At 50.0% G+C, this 22547-nt stretch overlaps 2 protein-coding genes across 5 annotated transcripts in view; one reads left to right on the forward strand and one right to left on the reverse strand.

Moving 5' to 3' along the window:
• Positions 1 to 109: 109 nt before the first annotated feature.
• On the forward strand, positions 110 to 6936 carry LOC135245521 (carboxypeptidase A1-like). Its single transcript, XM_064318615.1, has 11 exons — positions 110 to 457; positions 1569 to 1650; positions 1998 to 2132; positions 3210 to 3311; positions 3772 to 3873; positions 4341 to 4439; positions 4572 to 4682; positions 5057 to 5147; positions 5634 to 5833; positions 6274 to 6358; positions 6630 to 6936. The coding sequence occupies exons 1-11, from the start codon at positions 393 to 395 to the stop codon at positions 6815 to 6817; spliced, it is 1260 nt and encodes a 419-aa protein (XP_064174685.1). The 5' UTR covers positions 110 to 392; the 3' UTR covers positions 6818 to 6936.
• A 278-nt stretch (positions 6937 to 7214) lies between these two features.
• Positions 7215 to 22547, reverse strand: part of LOC135245547 (centrosomal protein of 41 kDa-like) — a 38374-nt gene continuing 23041 nt past the window's right edge. Inside the window, exons 1-11 of one of the 4 annotated variants that reach the window (XM_064318648.1) lie at positions 15385 to 15630; positions 14627 to 14690; positions 14417 to 14464; positions 13296 to 13357; positions 13112 to 13181; positions 12749 to 12893; positions 11221 to 11402; positions 10758 to 10825; positions 10069 to 10183; positions 9405 to 9620; positions 7215 to 9045 (exon numbers count right to left, since the gene is read on the reverse strand). In XM_064318648.1, the coding sequence (XP_064174718.1) occupies positions 8921 to 9045; positions 9405 to 9620; positions 10069 to 10183; positions 10758 to 10825; positions 11221 to 11402; positions 12749 to 12893; positions 13112 to 13181; positions 13296 to 13357; positions 14417 to 14464; positions 14627 to 14690; positions 15385 to 15417 (1128 nt within the window). In that variant the 5' untranslated portion in view covers positions 15418 to 15630 and the 3' untranslated portion in view covers positions 7215 to 8920. Of the gene's footprint in view, positions 9046 to 9404; positions 9621 to 10068; positions 10184 to 10757; positions 10826 to 11220; positions 11403 to 12748; positions 12894 to 13111; positions 13182 to 13295; positions 13358 to 13480; positions 14140 to 14416; positions 14465 to 14626; positions 14691 to 15176; positions 15293 to 15384; positions 15631 to 22547 lie in introns of those variants that run through there. The other 3 variants (XM_064318649.1, XM_064318651.1, XM_064318650.1) reach the window with 3 other exon arrangements.

Consider the following 22547-nt stretch of genomic DNA (forward strand, 5'->3'; position numbering starts at 1 on the left):
GAGTTGCACAGTTTTTCTTCTCTTCCTTCCTCAAAGACCCTTCGCTGACACAAGAGCTGTGCACAGACAGACCGTTCAAGACCACAGACCGTCAGACTTCCCACAGCACAAGACCGCGACCCTCACAAAACAAACACTCCTGTCTCAAAACCGAACTAAAGAACAGTTAAAAAAAAAAACAGAAACGAGCGCTAAGTTCTCGCCGATGTTCCGCGACGCGACGCCCAATCAGCACCCGGAGCCCGTGTCGGCGTGGGAACGGGGACAGCAGGCGCCGGGCCGGGGTGGAAACAGTGACACGTCGGATTTCGGCGGCAAGGGGGGCGGTGACGCGGCCCGCGGCATATAAGGACAGGGGGGCCGCCCGCGCCCCTCACGATCGGGACGGCGCCATGAAGGGACTCTTTCTGCTGGCTGCGCTTCTGGGGGCCGTTTTCGGCCGCGACACTTTCGAGGGGTGAGCTTTTCACCGAACCTTTCCCTTCGGGGGTTTTTGAAAGGGGGGCAACGCCAGAGGCGTCCCATGCACGGGGGTCAGGGGTTTCACCTAGGTCTCTAAAATCTATTCAAATCATCTGCAGTTTTTACTAAAGAGCTCACTGCAGCGGTCTTAAATGCATTAAATCAATCTGCCTCACTTTAACCCTTTAAGGTATAGGATCAATAAAAATACAATTAGAATGTCCTTACCTGAACATTCTAATGCTGATGTCACAATCACTGCTGGTAATTGAAAGCAGCGGAGTTCTAGAACACTGACTTCTGAGAATTCTGAGAAAACATTCCAAAAAATCTTCTCTCCAAAGGGTTAACTGTTCCACACAGCTTTTCAACTAGATTGCTATTAGTCAAATGTGGTCAAGCAAACAGCTGGGCCGTTAGCTACCTGAATGTTTACAGATCTATTTAATTTTCTATTATACCCTGCATGAAAAGGCGCAGAAATATGGAAATAATAAATATGGACATGTGTCTGAGTGTGACTTCCTGCACCCTCTGTGGCTTAAACGTTAGCTGCCAACATGGCAATGGCGAAACATGGGGAACCCGCTTTTGCAATCATAGTTAACGGCTTTAACAGGGGAACAATAACAGACGAACGCTGATACTTCCCTCGCCCTTAAGCCTACGTTTTTTTCAAGCATCTGCTAAAAAAACAGATACATTTATCATAATCATCTTCGCAGAAAAAAATTAAGCATTTTCACTTATTACTATGTTTAACACAGTGATAACGATAATGTCAAGAAAAAGGTTTGGTTTACCATTTTTTCTGCCTTAAAACAATAAGGCCAATTTCACACACACATTAATCCTAGTCCTAGACTGAAGTATATTTTGAATGGCGATTCTCCACACAAAGCTCAATCCAGTTCAGGATTAATCTTAATCTGTGTATGCGTATGTGAAGGCAGCCCTACAACTTGGAGTTTGGTGAGCAAAGACTGCCGAGCGCCACTGCTCTAGAGCTCCCTCTGCTGGATCCTTTGACAAACAGCAAGAAGGAGAGGTGGTGGCAGTGTTGAAGCAGGGGTGGTGATTGGCTGTGAACTCCCTGTGATCTCCAGAGACCAGGTTCTGAGAATAAGGGCGGAGGACGAGGCTCAGCTCGCTCTGCTCCAGGACCTGAGCGAGATGGACTGGCTACAGGTGAGTCTGACCCCGGGCGGCCACTTAAACCTGAAATCAAAACAACGCACACATCAAGTCATCCAAACCAATAACGAGCAGAGACTTATTGCTAAGGTAATGAGAGGCACATTCAAGTGTGGAAACCCAGAGAACAGCAGTATTTCCAAACAAAGTATCTTCTAATACATATTACACTTTCAAGGTTCATGTATTTGTTTTTAAGGCATTCTATATCCAGCTGAAAATTAACCTGTATTTTTTTGATCTTGCACTGTTAAGGTTAGAAAGGTTCAGCATGGCCAGTGCCTCTTACATCATCACAGGGTGTTTCTCTGCTCTTAAAGGAGATCTTTTTTCCCAAACAGCTGGACCTCTGGAAGGAGCCCACTCACCCTTCCCTCCCTGTGGACATCCATGTCCCCTTCCACAACCTTCAGGACGTCAAGGCCTACCTGCTTTTCAACGAGATCCCGTACACCATCATGATCGAGGACCTGCAGGTGGGACGGCAATACTTCTGAAAGAGTCTAATAGGCTATTAAAAACAAAGAAAAAAATACCTTTTTTGGTATTAGTCAGAATTCAGGGAGAATTAGAGTAACAACCAGACACACAACACGAGTATCCTAACCTGCACATACATATTCAAGAGCAGCATTAGCTTCACAAGGATAAACAGTGAAAAGAGGGCCAACACAGTTTGCAACGATTAACTGCATGACTTAACAATTAACTGCACTGGACTCAAAGCACGCAGCACTAGGGTGGACTTATAAGTAGGGGGCTACTTATAAAGAGCAGCAGTATTAAATAGCAGTCATACTTAAAGAGCAGTATTTAAAGAGAAGCAGTACTTAAAGAGCAGCAGTATTTAGAGAGCAGCGCTACTTAAAGAGCAGCAGTATTTACAGAGCAGTGCTACTTAAAGAGCAGCAGTATTTACAGAGCAGCGCTACTTAAAGAGCAGCAGTATTTACAGAGCAGCGCTACTTAAAGAGCAGCAGTATTTACAGAGCAGTGCTACTTAAAGAGCAGCAGTATTTACAGAGCAGTGCTACTTAAAGAGCAGCAGTATTTAGAGAGCAGCAGTACGTAAAGAGCAGCAGTATTTAGAGAGCAGCAGTACTTAAAGAGCAGCAGTATTTACAGAGCAGCGCTACTTAAAGAGCAGCAGTATTTACAGAGCAGCGCTACTTAAAGAGCAGCAGTATTTACAGAGCAGCGCTACTTAAAGAGCAGCAGTATTTACAGAGCAGCGCTACTTAAAGAGCAGCAGTACCCTCACTTCGCGCAGGCCGTTTGAAGAGCAGCGAGATCAAGCTTAAAAGCGACGCCTCGCTACTTAAAGAGCGAGCAGTTAAAGGGCCCGGCACTGCATGTGGCAGCCTGTAATTAAACCCTACCTTAAATGGTCTAATTATTAAGAGCAAGCGCTACTTAAAGAGCAGCAGTATTTAGAGAGCAGCGCTACTTAAAGAGCAGCAGTATTTAGAGAGCAGCGCTACTTAAAGAGCAGCAGTATTTAGAGAGCAGCGCTACTTAAAGAGCAGCGGTGACCCGCTCCTTTCCCGCCGCAGGCCCTTCTGGACCAGGAGCAGCACGAAATGCAGAGCGCCCGTTCGGCCCCGCCGAGGAACACCGACGCCTACGACTACGCCAACTACCACACCCTGAGCGAGGTCAGTGCCCCCGAACCCGGGCGGGGGGGGTGGCACGGCGCTACGCAGGGGGCGCTAAGCGCTCCCGCGCCTCTCCCCATGTGTGGGGCAGTCCCTGTAATTACAACCCTCCTAATTAAGCCCTCCGGTTTAATTACTCTGATGAACAAATCTGCCACAAGCCCCATTTACTAGCGCCCACAGTGGGTACAGATTTCCTGAGCGCCCTCAAGCTGTTCAAATGGCAACCTGAAATTAACCTGAAATTACTATAATTAAGCCACAAAGGCTGGAGAAAAAAACTGCCAACACCAGCCAATCAGGGCCTGGATTTGGTGTTACTATGAGAATAACTACCTCACAGAGAGAGGGGGGTTTCAGGGCTACTGCCCCCTGCTGTACATGCCCGGCATTGGCACTCTGAGATGCGAGAAGGCCACGCCTCCCGACTCACGCCCCGCTCTCTCCGCACCGGGTCCAGATCTACAGCTTCATGGACATGCTGGCGGCGGAGAACCCGACCCTGGTGAGCAAGATCCAGATCGGCGCCAGCTACGAGAAGCGCCCCCTGAACGTGCTCAAGGTGAGCCCCGAACGCGTCCGTAGCGCCGCGCTAGCGTTTACACACAGACACCCGTTACAGTGACCTCACACTGGACGCGGCGCAACAGACATCTTTACGATTGCTTCCTGTTCAAATGCGGGACAATATCTTTACAGTGCACGCTTATAGATGGTTCATGGGACAAAGCACCCAGGCTACCAATATCATAAAGCCTGGAAAGGCTGCTCCGGTCATTCTTTGGAAACGTACACAATCCAGGAAAAAAAGTGTTTTAGGTGGACATGCCAGCACAGCTGTAAGGGGGCCTCTTAATGGATATGGACTTAAGACTAAAGCACCCAAACTATTTCTCCAGACTTCATTTTCTAATGAAATTTCAGAGAAACTCAAATTACAATGAGCTCCAAGTGGACGTACACACAATACAGTGTTAAAACATCCCTGGCTTTGGCTTTGATCTTTACCGCACCCTTCCAAACCTGCAGTTCAGCACCGGACCCAACCGTCCCGCAGTGTGGCTCGACACCGGGATCCACTCCAGGGAGTGGGTCACCCAGGCCAGCGGCACCTGGTTCGCCAAGAAGGTACCGGAAGCACTCCACCACCACCCTGAACGATGTTCACTTCTTCCCTAATTTACATCAAGCTAAACAAACACAACGGCCTTTAGAAGAACAAAGAAAATCTTAACTTAACGTTTCTCATCCGACGAACAGATCGTGACGGACTACGGCCGCGACCCCGCCCTCACCGACATCCTCAACAGGATGGACATCTTCCTGGAGATCGTGACCAACCCCGACGGCTACGCGTACACCCACACCCAGGTGAGTCCCGCCCAGCGTGCCGGTTTACCAGCAGGGCCGCTGGCCTGGTTCCACAACCAAACCATCAACAGAACAACATGTCCAATTTTATTAGGACCTCTGAATCCGGGTCTCTCAAAACTTAAACACATTTTAAAAACTTCTGTCCAACCTTCAGTAACAATTTTTCACCGCACTACTGTTTCCCAAAATGTCTACAGTCTTCATTCTGTTTTATTTATCTATACTTTTCTTGTGTTGTGCTTTTTATACCAACGAAAAATATGAATATTATCTGCCCGAGTGTCATTACCTTATTTGACAGAGGTCATTCTCAGACTGAGCATGCTCAGTAGGGGCTCGCTTTGACGCATTTTTTAATTTATTTTTTACAGAACCGCATGTGGCGTAAGACCAGGAAGCCAAACCCCGGAACATCCTGCGTGGGCGTCGACCCCAACAGGAACTGGGACGCTGGTTTCGGAGGTAAACGCGTCCGATCCGCTTCTTTTAAACCACCCCCCTGCAGTACCTACAAAAAAATAAATAAAAATCAAGTGAGGCAAGAAAAACAAAACAAAAAACAAAGAAATTAATGTTCATCTCCAACTCTTTAGATTAAGTTTTCTCTCAGCACTCTCTCAAGAAAAATTGAGACACCACCAGTTTAATGCATCACCAACTGTGCCCCACAAATGTTTTAAATCTATCAGAGAAATGGAGGCCCATCAGATCAAGTACAGGCACTCAAAGGTACACCTTTGTTTGAGAGACCACCCGTGTGCCCGAAAGAAGTCTTAATGTGCTGGCTGTACAGACCCACCTGAACGCCGACCTTCCAAAGCCCTCCCTGAAGGCGGGTCTTCGCGATGTGATTGGTCTGAAGGCGGGTCTTTGCGCTGTGATTGGTCTGGAGGCGGGTCTTGGCGCTGTGATTGGTCTGAAGGCGGGTCTTGGCGCTGTGATTGGCAGGTGCCGGCGCCAGTGGCTACGCCTGCAGCGAGACCTACCGCGGGCCCCGGGCTCACTCCGAGTCGGAGGTCAGCTCCATCGTGGACTTTGTGCGTTCCCACGGCAACATCAAGGCCTTCGTCTCCATCCACAGCTACTCGCAGATGCTGCTGTACCCCTACGGCTACACCCGCCAGCCCGTTCCCGAGCAGCCCGAGCTGGTGAGCCAATCGCCACGGCTACGCCAAGCCCAGCCCACCCCTGGGACCGCCTACAGGGCGGCCTGAATTTAATCTGTGAGATACAGCAAGCTGGCCGTCCGGTAACAACGGCTTATCTTGCCATACTTCACTGCTAAACTGCTTAAAGAGATTAAAGGGAATCAAGGACTGTATGGATGTGAGGGAAAGTTTATATTTGTACCAAGACATACCACGTATGATCACATTCCTTATAACTCTTAACCTTTGACACTAAGCAGCAACAAGCACAGGTCTCATTTTTTATATTTCCATGGAAATAACTGGTGCTTGTAACCGTTTTAATGAATACTAAAAACATGCATGGACATTTTATCCTTGAGCCCAGAACATTTAGAAGTATTTATTTAGCTTGCTTTTGTGTGAACATTTGGATTGAACGGTTTCTCCTCTGTTCCCAGCATGCACTAGCCAAGAAGGCCATCACTAAGCTGGCCTCTCTGTACAAAACCAGATACACCTACGGCAGCATTATAAAAACCATCTGTGAGTGACCCGCGCACACACACACACGCACACGTACATACACAAGACACACGCACAGACACACACACACACAAACACGCACACGTACATACACAAGACACACGCACAGACACACACACAGATGGATGCACACACTCGCATATACACAAGACGCACCCACACACACATGCGCACGAACATACACAACACACACACAGACACACACACACCATAAGCTCCAGTGCTCAGCACAGGTTCGCTGGCTGAATCCGTGTGCCCCTCTTTCCCGCAGACCAAGCGAGCGGCGGCACCATCGACTGGACCTACAACCAAGGCATCAAGTACTCCTACACCTTCGAGCTGAGGGACACCGGTCGCTACGGCTTCGTCCTGCCGGCCGATCAGATCATCCCCACCGCCCAGGAGACCTGGCTGGCCCTGATGGTCATCATGGAGCACGCCAAGGACAACATGTACTGAGAGGTCAAGCAGAGGGCAAGGACAGCCCCAAAACATGGCTGTTCACTTTAGACTAGGTACACCTTCTCTCAAAGAAAAATGTGAAAAAAACAAATAAAAAAATCTACTTTCTACTGGCATTCTGTGTTCTCAGTCTTCTTTACTCCTGTCATTTGGAACGGGAGCACTTCAGGGTACTGAAAATGACCTCAAAGGGTCAGTTCACGTTCTGGGATATCTCTGATGTGGTTTCAGTTTGAGCCTGTGTTCTCGACTGGCCGACAGCTTCTGCGTGCAATTAGGCATACTTTCCTACATATATGCGTAATGACCAGAAATGTAAGGAAGCGAACTGCACCATCATTAGGAACGTGGCTTAAGTACTGAACACGGGAATCATCCACACCAACCAACACTCAGCAGGGTTTAAAACACGTATGCTTTATTACACGTCAAATATACAAAACGGGACAGGCCGGGGAGAGGGAGACCGCGTTCCGACTACGAGCTCCGGGAGTTCGGGTTCTTCCTTCCTCGTTCCAGTCTCCTGGCGGAATTCTTTAAAAGGATGGTTTTGGACCCGTCGGCACGATAAAAAAAAAAAACCACACACTCGGAGATAGCGAACGCACAATGAAGCGTGTGTGTGAACACGCGTGAGACAGGACGTGGAACGGCGACGGAACGAGGGTACCAGTGCCCAGGTCCGAGGCACTGGCAGAAAAAACGTCCGTCGCTAGGAGTCGCCTTCTGTAAATCTCGCCATCGCGCTCAGAAATGCACCAATACTGTTGCACAATCCCCCCCAATATCCTACTAAACCCCGCCCCCAAACTTACTTCTGATTGCCCAGATGCAGTGAAAATAATTGTCCCAGGCCACGAGTGTCATTTTCTTTCAAAAGATTGACACATGCATTGCATGCGCTGCAGACGGTCGCTGCCCCAGCCTAGCGTCCTAAACTCACGTTGCTGGTCCACTAAAATCACCCAAACGGTTCTTTGAGCCGGTCGGTGAACAACTGTCTGGTAAAAGGCCATCTTCGGTAAACTGGGGGAATCCGCAACCCTTTACAGAATTAAGGGCGTGCAACGAACCGCTCCAAAAAAAGCTCTCCCTCGATTTAAAAATACCTTATTTTATATATTATTATTTTTAAATTAACGCGTGACTAAGCCAATCTGCTCACAGAGTTAAATTTCTAATCTTTCAGGGAAAGCGCGGAGGCGAAAACAGTGATTTTAAAAGTAGGGCTTTGCGGTAACGGTGCTTTTTCCGTTGACCTTCGCGTTCGAAACCCGTTCTTTGTTCGTTTTGGAGAACTCAAGTGCATCGTTTCTGCGGTTACAGGTACGTAGCCGTAGCCGCGTAAAACGTGTTTGGATCAGAGCGTGTTTGGGTCTTCCGGACGGTTTCCCGCTTCTGTGCTTCCTGTAAACAGCATCAGAGACAGACATCGTCTTCAGCCAGACAGGCGATTGTATTTGAATTCACGCATTTCGGCTAAAAGCGAAAAAAGCCGAACTCGGTTCAGTCGACTGGAATATAAAAAAACAAAAACAAATAAAGCTTACCGTCAACTAAACGGCAAACGGAGAGATTTAGTCACGCGAGCGCTCTGTCGTTTTCCGACTAACATCCAAACAGCGAAACGGGTCGCTGGTGATCCTTCATTAGCCCACGTACTCATCACAGGGAACACGTTCGGCAAACCGCAAGGTCACAGAAATAAGAGCAGCAGAGGGAGACCGTTTATTCGCACTCAAACATTCCAGCCCCCCCCCCGACGAACAGCAAAGCACGCATATAAAAGTACATCATTTTAAAAAAAAGGACGCTCAAGTTCCTGTATTCGCACCTTTTGCTCTTGTCTGCTGCATGGAGACAGGAAGTGAAAGGTGAACCTGTGCAGAGAACGGCTCCCGGCCCCCGTGGGCAAACAGAGGGCTTCACCTCGCGTGGGGGGGGGGCGGGACTCCTACCGTACTAAAAGCAGCAGGTTTGGACGCGTGTGTCTGAGAGGCTACGGACTGTCGGGGTTAGGGAGAAGGGGGGGGGCGGGGCTCTGGGAAACCCGGTTGGGCGTGGCGTGGGGGTGCGGTGCGGAGGCCGGAGGGGCGGGGCCTATTTCCAGGGCCGGCTGCTCTGGGACCGGGCGCTGTCCGAGCCGGCCGAGGAGAGGGACTGGCGGCTCCTGGCGCTGGACACCGTGGACTGGGCACTGCTCACCGACATCCGGCTCAGCCGACCTGGACACACACACACACAGGCGCACGCACGCACGCACGCACGCACGCACACACAAACATGGAACGCGCGCGCACACACACACACACACACACACACAGGCACACGCACAAACGCACGCACACACACACACACACACCATATATGTTAAAATAGACCTTATTTATTAATATGGCAGACATTTGTGTCAAAACTGCTGGTGTTGTTGAACCCTTTTGAGTAGATTTTTTTGGAACGTTTTAAAAAAAGTCCGTGTTCTAGACTCCAGCATGATGTGACTGCATCAGATGTTCATTAGAACATCCTCACGTTGCCTACACCTAAGAGTAATAAGTAGTGGGATGGCGTCGTCTCCACTCACTGCTGGTGGTGCTGGGGACGAGCACCTCCTCCATCTGCTGCTGGATCTTGTTGAGGTCCTCCGGGGTGAAGCGCCACTTCCTCTCCGCGGGGAGGGGCGCCTGGGGGGGCGCGGGCCGCCGCCGGCCCCCGGTCGCCGAGGGAGACGGCAGGCAGTGCGCCGGGAAGGAGCCCGTCGTCAAGCCTTCCGGAAACTTCTGAGCGATCACCTTCAGCCCTGAACAGAAACGGAGACCGTACAGAGGGAACGGTCCATTTCAAGTTTGGGGGAGGGGGGGGTTCTGACGGCTTAGCGGTGGGCTGAAGTGTTATCTGCCACTGAACCAAACTCATTCCTTCTCTGAGAGGTCACCCTGGAAACATTTGGTTTGTCCCGTTTTAAGAAAGTAAGGATTGGGTTTGTTGCACCGCTGGTGTGTGCTGTACTGTGGGTCCTGCATGCTAGTACTAAATGCTAGCCCGTTAGCAAATTTCTCTTGTTCATTGTACTAAATTGACAACACCGTATTGCCATTACCATTCCAGACCATTATATTCTCATATATTACTCGTATACGACAGCCAATGTGGCATTTCTACGGTAACAGAGAAACCATCCAGGGGAAAATGACCCTGTCGACCGGTCGATATTCGCGCATGCAGAGGACGACATACAGTGGACTCACCTCCCGAGAGCATGAACAGGTTCTCGAACCCGCGCTCGCACATGGTGGTGGCGGCCTGGCTGGCCGTCCTCTCGTCTTCGTCGTACACGACGATGATCCTGCCCGGGGCGTTTTTCTGCGGCGGCGTTGGGTCAAGGTCGCCTCCATTTTTTTTCTCTCTCTCTCCCGCGTGCCAAAGATCCCTCACCCGGCGGGCGGGGCCAAACCTCAACCCGCTCTCGCTGGCCTGTCGTCTTCACGACTTAATCTGGTAAACCGGTACGAGGGCTACGAATTCATTTTCTCTGCCACGACTAGGCAAAGGATCTCACAAGGCGACGCCGCACTGATCAACCGGCAACGACTCGACCGATTTCACAAAGACGCCATTTTGTGCGATCCTACGCGGTTCCGCACGATACATTTTTCACAAAATGACTCCCAAACAATTAGGAGTACACAAATTTGTTTGGAGAAACCAATTCAATCAGCACTTGACATACAGTGGCGGAGTGTACGTTCAACGCAATTCAAGATAAAGTTTCAACGATGGTAACTTCAAACTTACGGACCAACTGCTAACATGACAAGCGCACAATGTACTGTTGCGCAATGCGATATCGCTACTTTGTGTGGTATTTTATGAAGGTACATCATTACAATTCAACGAATAGCTGCACCTGCAACTGTAACAGGAAAGGTAAGGATACATAGTCCAGCACTTCCTTAGTGTAAGGGTTCATTGTGCGGGAGAGAGTAGTGACTGGGTAGCTGTACGCTGCAAAAGAGACAAAAGAAACAGCAGCAGCAATTCAATAAACAGCAGCAATAAATAGCTTATTACCAGAACATTCTGCATATCGAGAACTATGGAATACACACTTTCATAAACATAAGGAATGGAGTGTAGCACAGCGGGTAAGGAACTGGGCTTGTAACCGAAAGGTCGCAGGTTCGATTCCCGGGTAGGACACTGCCGTTGTACCCTTGAGCAAGGGTACTTAACCTGCATTGCTTCAGTATATATCCAGCTGGATAAATGGATACAATGTAAAGTGCTATGTAAAAAGTTGTGTAAGTCGCTCTGGATAAGAGCGTCTGCTAAATGCCTGTAATGTAATGTAATGTAATAAGCTAATAACAGAGAACAGAGATCTGCTGTGTCCGCTGTACCGCTGATGACGTGGCACTGCTCGTACTGGTCCCTGTCCCGGACGTCCAGCAGCAGGTAGGGGCAGTCGGGGTAGGGCAGCTCCTGGGCCCCGGGGCCGGAGTCCGGGGTGGCGGTCCCGGTCCCGCTCCCGCCCCTCTGACCGTTCTTCTCCAGGTCCAGCTCCCCGACGCCGCTGATGACGCTGCGCGGTCGAGCCGCGGTCACAAAAACAAAAACCACGACCACGACCGCTTTTACCTTTCCAGCGACACCAGTAATGAGCTCACACTGTAAGTCATTCTGAGTGAGGGAGCCTGCTAAGCGCACAAAAGCACTTTACACAGTAAAAGCAAAGATAAAACAAAGAAATGAGTCAATAAAGACAATAAACACTGAACAAAACAGGAACGCGTAAAACAGTCACTTAAGCTTTGAAAATAAGCTTCTCACAAAAACGAGTTTTTAAGCGACGTATAAAATAAGACACAGAGCCCAAACGCTCTAATAAAACTTGGCAGAGGACTCCATAACACTGAAGCCCCCATCCACGAGCGTGTTTGTTATAAAAATTTGTGGCTGGGACAGTGTGGAGGGCCTTCTTTTGAAAATCTAAGGTGGGTCTGGTGGAGCGTGTGCTTTTAAAGAGATCAGCAATGCATTCTGGGACAAGACCAAGCCTTTCAGAAATCAGAAGCCAGGGCAAAGAGGCCAGGAGGGGTGTAATGTGAGGTTTGGTCTTGGTGAGAATACTGACAGCGGCACTTTCAACTGACTGAAAGCGACATAATCGAAGCTGACAGTAAGATAAAAGGAAGCATGAACTTCTACAACTACAGACCAGAAAGGCCTCAACTCAGACATATTTCTCATGTGGTAGTTGCGGGACGGGACAACGTCAAAAGCAGAGGCGCGTAAGGCACCCCCGTTCTGGCTTTCGGCTGCTGCAGGTAACGGCCCCACGATACCCCCCCCCCCAGCCTGCCAGCCCCCCAGCCCCCCACGCAGGGGTCTAGAGTTTCGCTGTTTGTGCAGGTCCCGCAGTGACGGGCCGTTGCCGTGAGAACCGTATGCACCCCTTAGTAGGGCGGGAGCACAGAGTGGGGACGGATGCCTGACTGCTGAGGACGGGGGGGGCGGGATAATGTTACTGTGCAGGGGGGAGAGAGGGAGTGTGTGTGTGTGTGTGTGTGTGTGTGTCAGAGAGTGTGTGTGTGTGTGTGTGTGTGTGTGTGTGTGTGTGAGTGAGTGAGTGAGTGAGTGAGTGGTGGTGAGTGAGTGAGTGGTGGTAGTGAGTGAGAGTGTGTGTGTGTGAGTGATGAGTGAGTGGTGTGGTGTGGTGAGTGTGTGTGTGTGTAGTGGTGTGTGGTGTGTGTGTGGTGTGTGTGTGAGTGAGTGCGTGGTGGTGTGTGTGTGAGTGAGTGCAGTGAGTGAGTGTGTGTGTGTGTGTGTGGTATAGTCACGATCATGGTTCGGCGGGGGGGTGTCGGATGCAGTCATGTCTGTACGTGTGTGGGTGTGGTCACACGCGGTCTCGCGCGCCTGCACTACCTCTGCAGCGTAGACCTCGGGGACCAGCCCGCGTCCCCCGCGTCCCCGTTAGCGCCAGCCAGCTGGTCGGGGTGGGCCCGGGGCGACCCGTTGGCCGGTTCGGACAGGCGATCCGCGTCCCCCTCGGACAGCACAGAGACGCTGCCTGCGCGGAGGAGACCGGTGCACACACACACACACATTACACCGCCACTCCCACCTTCCCACAGCTGTCCATCAAAACAGCGTCACCGACAGAACGTCCAAACGCTCGGCCCGTGGGATTAAACATGCAGAAACACAACTGAGCACACGTCAGGGCGGACCAACATTTTTAACTGAGGAAAACGGGCACTTCGGCTGAAAAAGGAAAGTCACATTTACCCTCCAGCCGGGACGTCTCCCCGTCTGACATGATGTCGTGCAGGTCCGACACCGACGCAACCTGGATAACCTAAAGGAGAGTCACGGAAACGAGAAGAGTGGCAGTACATGCAAAGAAATGTCAAAGGACACCATACACATTATCAAAATGCCTCAATTTGAGTATGAACGGAAAAAAACTCACCAACTGTGCAAATGTCGTCACTTTCAGCCGTTTGAAGAGCTCGCCCTTCTTATACCTGTAATCTGAAATTGTTTTTGCAGTTAATTTTTTTTTTGCGACACCCCACACACCTTGAGACACCCCAAAGATAACAAAAAGTTCCAAAACCTTAATACCCACCGCCCCGTTCCCTCATTCAGTCTCACCTGGGTCCTGACACTCAACGCTCTGGGAATCGCTGTCATCGTCCGTGCCGCTAAAATTTAGCCAAACCGCCTCGCTCTCCATGATGTGCGGGGTACGGAGCTAGAAGTACGCGCTCGACCGAGACTGCTTTCCCGCGACCGAGCCGGACTCCCTTTTAAAGTTTAACCCCCCCCCCCCGCATGTAAACCCCCGATTGGCATCTGTGTACAGGTTCGGGTGGCCCAGAACGCTTCCTGTTCCGAGGGTGACAGAGCGTTGGTTGTTGTGGACAAAACAACACTCCCCTACTTCATGAAGGAGACAGTCTGTCTTAGCCCTGAGAAAGTGGGACAACCTGTTACAGGACCGCGATAGCGGACAAAGTCGTTATTCTCTCGAGCGCCTCGGTAATCGGGCCCTAAATTATCAGCGCAGAGCAGCACAGAGCTGGCTCCTATACACTCTAAAGGTGCATTGTAACAACAACAAAAAAAAACAGATAAATACGCTGGAGCAGGTCCCAAATGAAACGAGCACCCGGCTCTGCACCTCAAAAGCTAAATAATTAAACGGATGAGGTAAAAACGCGATTAACTGCAAGAGAAATGGAACACTCGCATTCATATTAGATGACATACACACTAAACAGGCGTAGAAACACACGGTCAGTAAAAAAGCGAGAACCTAAGATCGATAATTTGATTATTACCCACACCTGGTTTTAATTAACGCGTTACTCTCAGGAACCTGCAGCGCCACTGAAATGCTTTCTCCTGGCCCTTAATTAAGCAACTTCCACAGCTTCAAGTTTTTTTTAATTTTTTTTTAACATAAACACATTACGCATTTAAACGTGGATATATGATGGGACCCAACCCCTTGGGTACCCAAAGGGTACAATAACAGCACCATCTCAAATGAAATGTCTCATTCACCACCCAGAAAATGACACTTACTCTTTTTAATGTCCTCCAATCTCTCCATGTACTTTGACAGGCTGCAGCCTATAAGAGAAAGAACGTGATTGTTTATTATGGATTTTAAAAGACACGGATGCTTCATGGTTAAAGAGAGACGCCATTTCAAGCGTATCTTATTGCAGGATGTGTGGGAAAAACCCAAATCTGATAACAGCGCTTTGCGTGAAACTAGAGCAGTTACTGTACCTGTGTCGAGCCTCGATTTAACATGCTGGTATTTCGGATTCTGGGGTACGCGTTTTTTTAAATACTGAAAGAAAACACACACACACACACACACACACACACACACACACAAACAAACGAATAAAATGAGATTCGCATGGATGTTCACATTCAACACCGCATCTCTAATCTTAAGTGAGTAAAAATATTATCCTGGTGAGATAATTTGCTACATTGGTAGTTAAATTCCCGTTCGGATCAAATTCCAGTAACGTTATCTACAACGTTAATGCATGTACAGTTAACTACACATCTGGTCCGCTACGCTTTGAATTGCCTGCATTGTTATTATACTCGAACATGGCGAGCGCTTTTGCACACAAAAACAGAACGGGGAAGCAAAATTAGTTAATAATACACCTAAACGTTTGCTACCACTTTAGCTAACGTTGCAGAACCTGGCTTGTAGCAATCCGGCATCTGTCGCTAGCTATATATCGAGGAACTGTTGTATGTTTCTGTCATTTCTCGCCACACCGAAGTTGTTCAATATTGACTGCCACGAACTGACCTTATCAAAACTGTAGCTATCGATGTACATGAGACTACGGACGCCGTCTGGAAAACATACGTTAGCTGGCTAAGTAAGCACAAAAAAACAACCAAGAAACATGACACTGCCGTAAATGGGACTGCCGGTTTCCAGTAGCAGTTAATTTAACGCTAAATCCTTTCTGATATAAAACGATTTGTAAAAAAAATTAAATGTCGTTGCTTACCTCTGCATTACCGATCGCTCTTTTTGTCGACATCTTTTCAAATGGAATGTGATCAATTCTCAACTACCAAACTGAAGAAACTTCTCTCCGATTGACTAGAAGCATACGGCCAGCCAATCGCGTCAGCTCTCTTTAGGAGGTCCTGTTTCGTGCGTGCAAGACGAGCATGGCAACCAGGGCCGGGGATTGTTAACAACTACCTAGCAACGCACGAGAGCGGGCTTTTTTGCACAAGAAGGAGGCTGATTCAGGATCTATTTCACTTCGGGATGGGCAATACCACTGATTTTCTTGTTGATGTGGTACTAAGTGACACCCGATACCAATACCTATTCTAATTCTTTTACAAGTATTCTTGTGTACATAAAAAAGGGGAAATCTTAGTGATTTCAAATTTTCATTTTAAAAATGCATATTTAAATTACAGGTTAAAGAAAACATTTGGTATCAAAATGGAAACTTCAGGATCAGAAGTATTGATACTTCAGTATTGATCCGCTGCCCATCCATACTTTCACTGGGGCGATGAAAAGTCCGACAACTTGTTGCTTTAGATCTGGGACACGTCAATTTTTGCATTATCTTTATTATTGATGTTCTTGATGACATTATTTATTTATTATTTGTTTATGACATATTAATTTCCACTGAAGTGTTACGTGCTTTAGTCAGGAGAGGGCAGCATACACCTAATTATGCTTAAAGGCTACCTAATAAGATCTAAACAGGACTTGAGAATTTCAAATGGAATTGTTGACACCAGATCGTGTCCACCAGAGGACGCTGTGGACTAATGTTTTCCGTGATTGGCCCTTAGACGGGTAAACCCACCGCAATGCTCAATAAACTCTTTTTTTGTACAGTATTAACATGCTTGATTACAAGTCAGAGATCTGATGAATTGAGTTCTGTTCATACTGTTGAGCAAGATAAGACGTGTGAACGTCAGGTGGCAGCCACAAATGAGAAAACATAAAAGGATTACAAATCTGTGTGTTGTCTTTACGACAACTCTTTTCCAGTAAACCGGCATATAAATGCAAATAACCTACAGAAGCATTTGGCTTGAGTGCTGTTGCTTTTTAACTAAACTGGTCCATTTTAGCATTTCAGTGATCAATGGTATGACCCATAATGCACAGTAACATACTATGGCATGCCACAGGCATGATCCTGCCAGTAAGGATTAAGGCTGCTACAGGCAGAACCGCCTCCAGGGATTGTGGGCCCCATGAAAAGATCTCACATTGGGACCCACCACCACCACAGAAAATCTAATATTTTTTGAGGGCCCCAGTCAGACAGGGCCCTAAACAGCCACCCCCCCCCCCCCCACCCTCATAGCACCCCTGGCTAAAGCCTTATTTAACAAGCATGCCAGGGGTTAAAAGGACCCAGAATAAGCATATCCTCAGCTCTATGGTCTTTGGGAAGAAAAAGCATTTTTCTGATTCTTCACAAAATAAAAGTCCCAGTCTTTACCCGCATAGCTCTCTCTCTTGCATAATAACAAGAAACTACTTTTTTTAACACACACACACACACACACACACACAGATAGACGCACACACACGTACGCACACACAGGCACACTTATACATATGGTGTTTTTTTAAAATAATACATGGAAAATGTTCTGAAAAAGGAGAAACAGCAGCAACCCTGGTGAATTACAATATCCATAATCCATCTGGAAGGGCTCTAAACTCAGAGAATGAGGTACTACTGGTCTTCACCACTGCGTCCCATAGATAAAATAAGCCCTGTAGTTACTGTAAAACAATGGAACAAACTAATGGTGGGTAGACGCTGGCTTTTGGTCCAATCCTTCTGTTCATTTTTTCAACAGTTTAATCATTTGTCCAGGTTGGATTTTCCTCCGGGGAAAACCACCAGTTCACACGCACATAGAAAACAACATCTGAACATTGTCACAGCCTGGAAATAGTAAAAAAGGACGCTGACGGCAAAAAATAGCTCAAAACAAATTCGAAATCTGTCCAAATATAGCCAGGGCGGCATAAAAATAGACGTTAAGGAAGCCTTAGAGCAGTTGGTCCCAAATCGCAGCTCGCATTAAGAAATGTTTTTTTTTTTTTTTTTCTTCCCCCCCCCAGCGTCGTATTTGTCGTCTCACAGCGCCCCGAGCGTTCGGTGGCTGCCCCGGCGCAGGAAGGTGGCGCCAGGCTACATCTGAACGGCATGCAGCAGCTATTGCTCCGACAAGCCAGGTGGCTGCTCCTGGCCTGGACGAGCAGCTGAGCAGCTGACCTGTCGCTGCTCATCAAAGGGGCCGCACTCTGAAAACGTGCACACTGTGTACCAGACGTCCTGAGGGCCTCCGCTCTTAAAAGAGTGTGTGTGCGTCTGTGTGTGTGTGTGTGTGTGAGTGTGTGTGTACAGTATGTGTGAGTGTTTCTGGCTTTGAGAGGTGTGTTTCACACTGTGTTCTCACTGTGTTCTCTCTCTCTCTCTCTCTCTCTCTCACTACCCCAGGCCTTTCCACTACGGGCAGCTGAGCAGTGCATTGTGGGGGATTGCTGCATGGCATGTGACAGCTCTCCACCAACGCACATCTTCAGGAAGACTGCACAGCAGCCAGACTGTATAGGAAGTGCATGCAATTGTACAGTGCACTTGTACGTGCTTAGGCTAGGGTCCTATCTTTATACACGCTGACCTGCAATGTTGCATATCCTGCATTCAGGAACACATACAATGCAACCAGAGTAAATTCCTGCAGTGTACCCATATATAATGTGACTGGCGTTCATATACCGTGAGTCTGCACATGCCTGAGATTTCTAGTGGCCTGCTGTTGACACACTGCGCTTACACGTTAGTAGTAGGAGCCATTCATTGTGAATGGAACATGCAACGCATGCCGGACTCAACTTCAATGCGCATAAACCGAAATAGAACAGAGCCAGCCCTTTCTGTGACTAGACGCCAGGCATTTTCACACTTCTGGGGGGGGGCGGGGGGGCGGGCAGCAGAAAAAAGTTCCCTTTCCGATCGGGAGACGCGGCTGCCAAATTTAGCAGCGCGTCCGGGGCGGCGCGTTGAGATTATCTCCGCTACTTTCTGACGCTAAGCGATAGCGGCGCCGCCCGCCGTGCTAGCGGGCTACCGTCGCCCGCTCGGATATCAACCGGACGTTCGAAAGCACCGTTCGTTCGTTTTTTCGTTCGCTTATGACTTGTAAAAATCAAAAGAAGGGGGTAGCGTTCGTGAGCCGATTCGCGTCTTCGAGGCGACGCGACGTTTAAAGAAACAAAATGGCGGGCGTGATGGCAAGATGAAGGAAGACGGACCGAACGTGGGAATACAGTAGGCTAAGAGCGCTACTTAGGGATACGGCTCGATTAGCTGCAGTGCGACACAGGCCTACCGATGACAGTTAGGTGTGGTAACGGATCGCCGTGATTTTAATGTGATGCAACACCAGGTAAATGAGGCCTATTAAACGCCTTATTGCTTTTTAGACAGTTTCAGCCGTAAAACCTCTGGGCTGTCCCTCCGTGTCCCACTAATCCCAGAGGGTGTAGCAGGAAACTGGGGTTTCATGACCCCCCCCCCTCGCCCCCGTAGTGGGAGTGACCGTCGCTGGCAAGCCTGGGCTCAGCTCCCGCGTCCGGCCTGGGGGAAAAAAACGGGCGGCGTTTACGCCAGAGGCTCGCCCGCAGGAAGCGCGGCGGAGAGCGCGATATCGAATGCCCCTCCCCCCCACACACCCCACACCCCCACCCCCGCGATACGGTGGCTTCGGGGGGCCTCCGAAAGGCTCGGGTGACAGCCTCCGACGGAGGAGCCTAAAGATAGCGGCCCCCGGGGACGTCCGGCTCTCGCCCCCCGCGCGCGAGGTATCGCCTTACAAGGGGGCCGCGCCGCGGAAACAATCGACGGCCGGAGAGGCCCGGCCGCTAGCGCTAACAGCCACCGGACCGGCGGTGGCTTTAAAAAGAACTACGGCCCGAGGTCGGAGGTCGGGCTCCGCGGGCCTTGCCGGGGCTGCTGGGGGACGGAGTTCGTGACTCGGCGCGGGCGTTTTTGCGGGGCCGAGCGGCCGCGCCCCGTCGTCCCCCCTTGGCCTCTCGCCGCTCGCACGCCCGGCGCCCCCTGGAGGGCGAACGCGAACCTGGTGGTTCGGCGCTTCTCAAGAGATGATTAACGGGTCGAGGGCGGTAGGGGGGTTATCTCAATTGTTAGACGTGTTATGTCGATGTTACGGTACCCAGAGAGTAATCTTCCCGCTACTTAAGGGCACGCTCATTGACGCTGCCCTCGGCTGTCCCAGCAGTCCTTGCTCCGAGTCCCCGGACACAATCGGGGCGCGAGGGGATATCTGCCAATGCCGCGGCTCTATCCCACGGTCCCTTTGACGCGTACGGTACCGGCCAATCCCTTCCCGCGCTGGAGATAAAAAAGCCACGCAGATAAGAGGTTATGAACACGCTCTTATCGGCTAACCGCGCTCTGTTTGCCATGAGCCAATATCCCCCCCCCCCCCCCCCCCTTCCCCTTCCCACGCGTTTGATCTTCTTTCAAGGGCGGCTTTTGGACGCGGCCAAAAATAGGCCGCCGGGCCGATCGGACGGGTCCGAGAATAGCGCGGCGCTCCGTCGCAGGTGCCGGGAACACCTCAAAGGCAACAGAAACGCGGGCTCTCGTTCATCCTCTGCCCCCTCTCTTTCGCCTCCTCCCTTTCTTCTCACGCGTTCTCTCCCTCTCCCTCTCCCCACATCCGGGCCGGGGGTAGAACCGAGACGCTGAGCAGGCAGCGAATGCGGCTATTAACCCTTTAAGGTGTGAGGTCACAAACGTGCGATTGGAATGCTCTGAACCGAACATTCTAATGCTGATGTCACAATCGCTGCCGGTAATAGAAAGTTCTAGAACACTGACTTATAAAAATTCTGAAAAAACATACTCCACAGAGGGATAACACTGGTGCTTTTTTTTGCCATGTGACACTGAAGCCTGGAGAAGGACTTTGTTATCGGTGAGAGAGAGAGAGACTGCAGGGATCCTAGCCCTAGAAGAGGCTAGCAGTGTGGCAGCCCAGGGGGAACCAGGCACACAAGCTTTAAACAAGCTTTAAAAGGAGACATAGCCTGGGCAGCAGGCTACGCACTGTGAATGAAACCTGCCTCTTTCATTCAACAGGAAATCGATCTGGAAGAGATGAACAGCGACAACTTATAACAGTACACTGTGAGGTCTGTTATAACACCAGTTATGAATTATGCCTGTTATAACGAGGCCTGTTGTGATAATAAACTATGTATTTAATAGTATACACAGTACGAGCAGTTATAATGACTTATGACCTGTTGTAACAGTGAACTGGGGCCTGTAATAACACTACAATGGAAGACCTGTTGTAAGGGCTTTTAAAGGTCAGCTGAAGGAGGTTTTTAGGACTCTGCATGTTTTCTGGCATTTTACGTATTACACATTCACACGTGAACAGATTGCTCAAGAATTCGACCAGATATTTGTATTTCGAACACCTCATATATCTGATCTCGACGTCTGACGTCATATGTGTAACATTTTCGTATCTCAGAGACATTCAGCCAGCCAAGCAGCCCTCATTTCAGAAGTTCGTATCAACGCGCAGCGCACTCTCAATTTTCAACCGAGAACACACCGGAAAAAAAAGTCCCGGGCGCACTTTGAGCAGGCAAAGCACGCAAAAAAAAGAAAATCGCTTCTCTGTGGGAAACGGAGTTCCATTTCAGTCAGCCGACTCAAAAGTGTGACATCAGAAAAGGGTCGAGGGCTCGGGAAATGATCTCGGTTCCCGGTCCACGATTACCGGAACGGCAAATCTGTGTTTTTTTTTCACCCAAACAGGAAGCGGAATGCAGAAATCTTTAAAGCCGCTTTAAGCTCGGTGAAATCGGGGTCAGGGTGTGGATTACTCCAAAAATGCGGGGGGAAGAACGAACCCGCCTCTTTTTTCGGCGCGAGGCGGGCGGAGGCGAAGGCCTTCGCAGAAACGCGAGGCCTGAAGGTCGAAGGTCAAAGCGGTATCGGCGAAGCGGCGGCCATCCCACCTGTTAGGAAGTCGTCATTTTCTATTCTCAGAAGACGCTCCAGTCTCCCTTCGGCGCTGGCCCGCCAGTCGTGACATCATCGCTGTTCGCGGTCGAGGCTCTCTCTCTCTCTCTCTCTCTCTCTCTCTCTCCCTCTCTCTCTCTCTCCGCTCCTTCGCCGGAGGGCCGCAGTTCCTGGAATTCCTGGCTGTTCCCGCAGGTTTTCCGAACGCTTCCCGAGCCTGCAGCACGTGGGGGGTAGGGGGGGTGGGGGGTGGGGTTCGTGGTGGACCTCCTCGTCCCCTCGTGCCCCTCCGCCACCTGACAGCTGCTTCCTTCCTGGCCCCCAAGGTCGAACCCGGCCCTTTCAGGCCGCCGCCCGCTTCCTGTCAGCGTGAGGCTGTGACAGCTAATCCTCTTCATCCTGCCACAGCGACACTCCACCCCACACCCCGCACCCCCTCACCTCACCCCACCCCCTCACCCTCTGCAAATCAACCTTCCGGCTACTGCCAAACAGGAGCCACCCCCAACTTAACCCTGTCCTTATAAATCACACCACAATCATCCTCAGAGTTATGTCACATCCCCCCTACCCACCCCACAGCCCGGCCCACCCGTGCCTTTGAGGTGTTTGACTTATTTGATCAGCCATGATCATTTTAGCCCCACGCTTTCATAGCCAATCTGGAATCACCATGACACACATATTTCCGCTTCTGTCTCCTGCGCAAAGCACTCAGAATGACTGTAGCGGCGTGTAGCAGCGTATAAATAATGTTTATTATTATTATTATATTATATTCGAACCGCGTCCCGCTGTCCTTTTCTCTGTGTTGTCCTGTCCGTTACCAGGACAACGTAACTAAACCCTGCTCCCGGCTAGCCCTGCTTCCTGCCAGCCACATAAATGAAAAGCTGTTTTTCTCCCTCCCCCGTCTCCATTCATAAAGAAGCTCAGGTGCAGCAGAGCCGGAGAGGGAGCCTCGGACCTGTCAATCAAAACCCGAGGGCCTCGCGCCGAACGCCGGGCGGTCGACCTCGGAACGGAAGGAGCCGGTCGCGACCAACCGACCGACCGACCGCACGGCTTTCAGGCGGACGAATAAACACGCCGGCGCT

Source organism: Anguilla rostrata, chromosome 19 (genome assembly GCF_018555375.3).
Source record: "Anguilla rostrata isolate EN2019 chromosome 19, ASM1855537v3, whole genome shotgun sequence".
Lineage (NCBI taxonomy): Eukaryota > Metazoa > Chordata > Actinopteri > Anguilliformes > Anguillidae > Anguilla > Anguilla rostrata.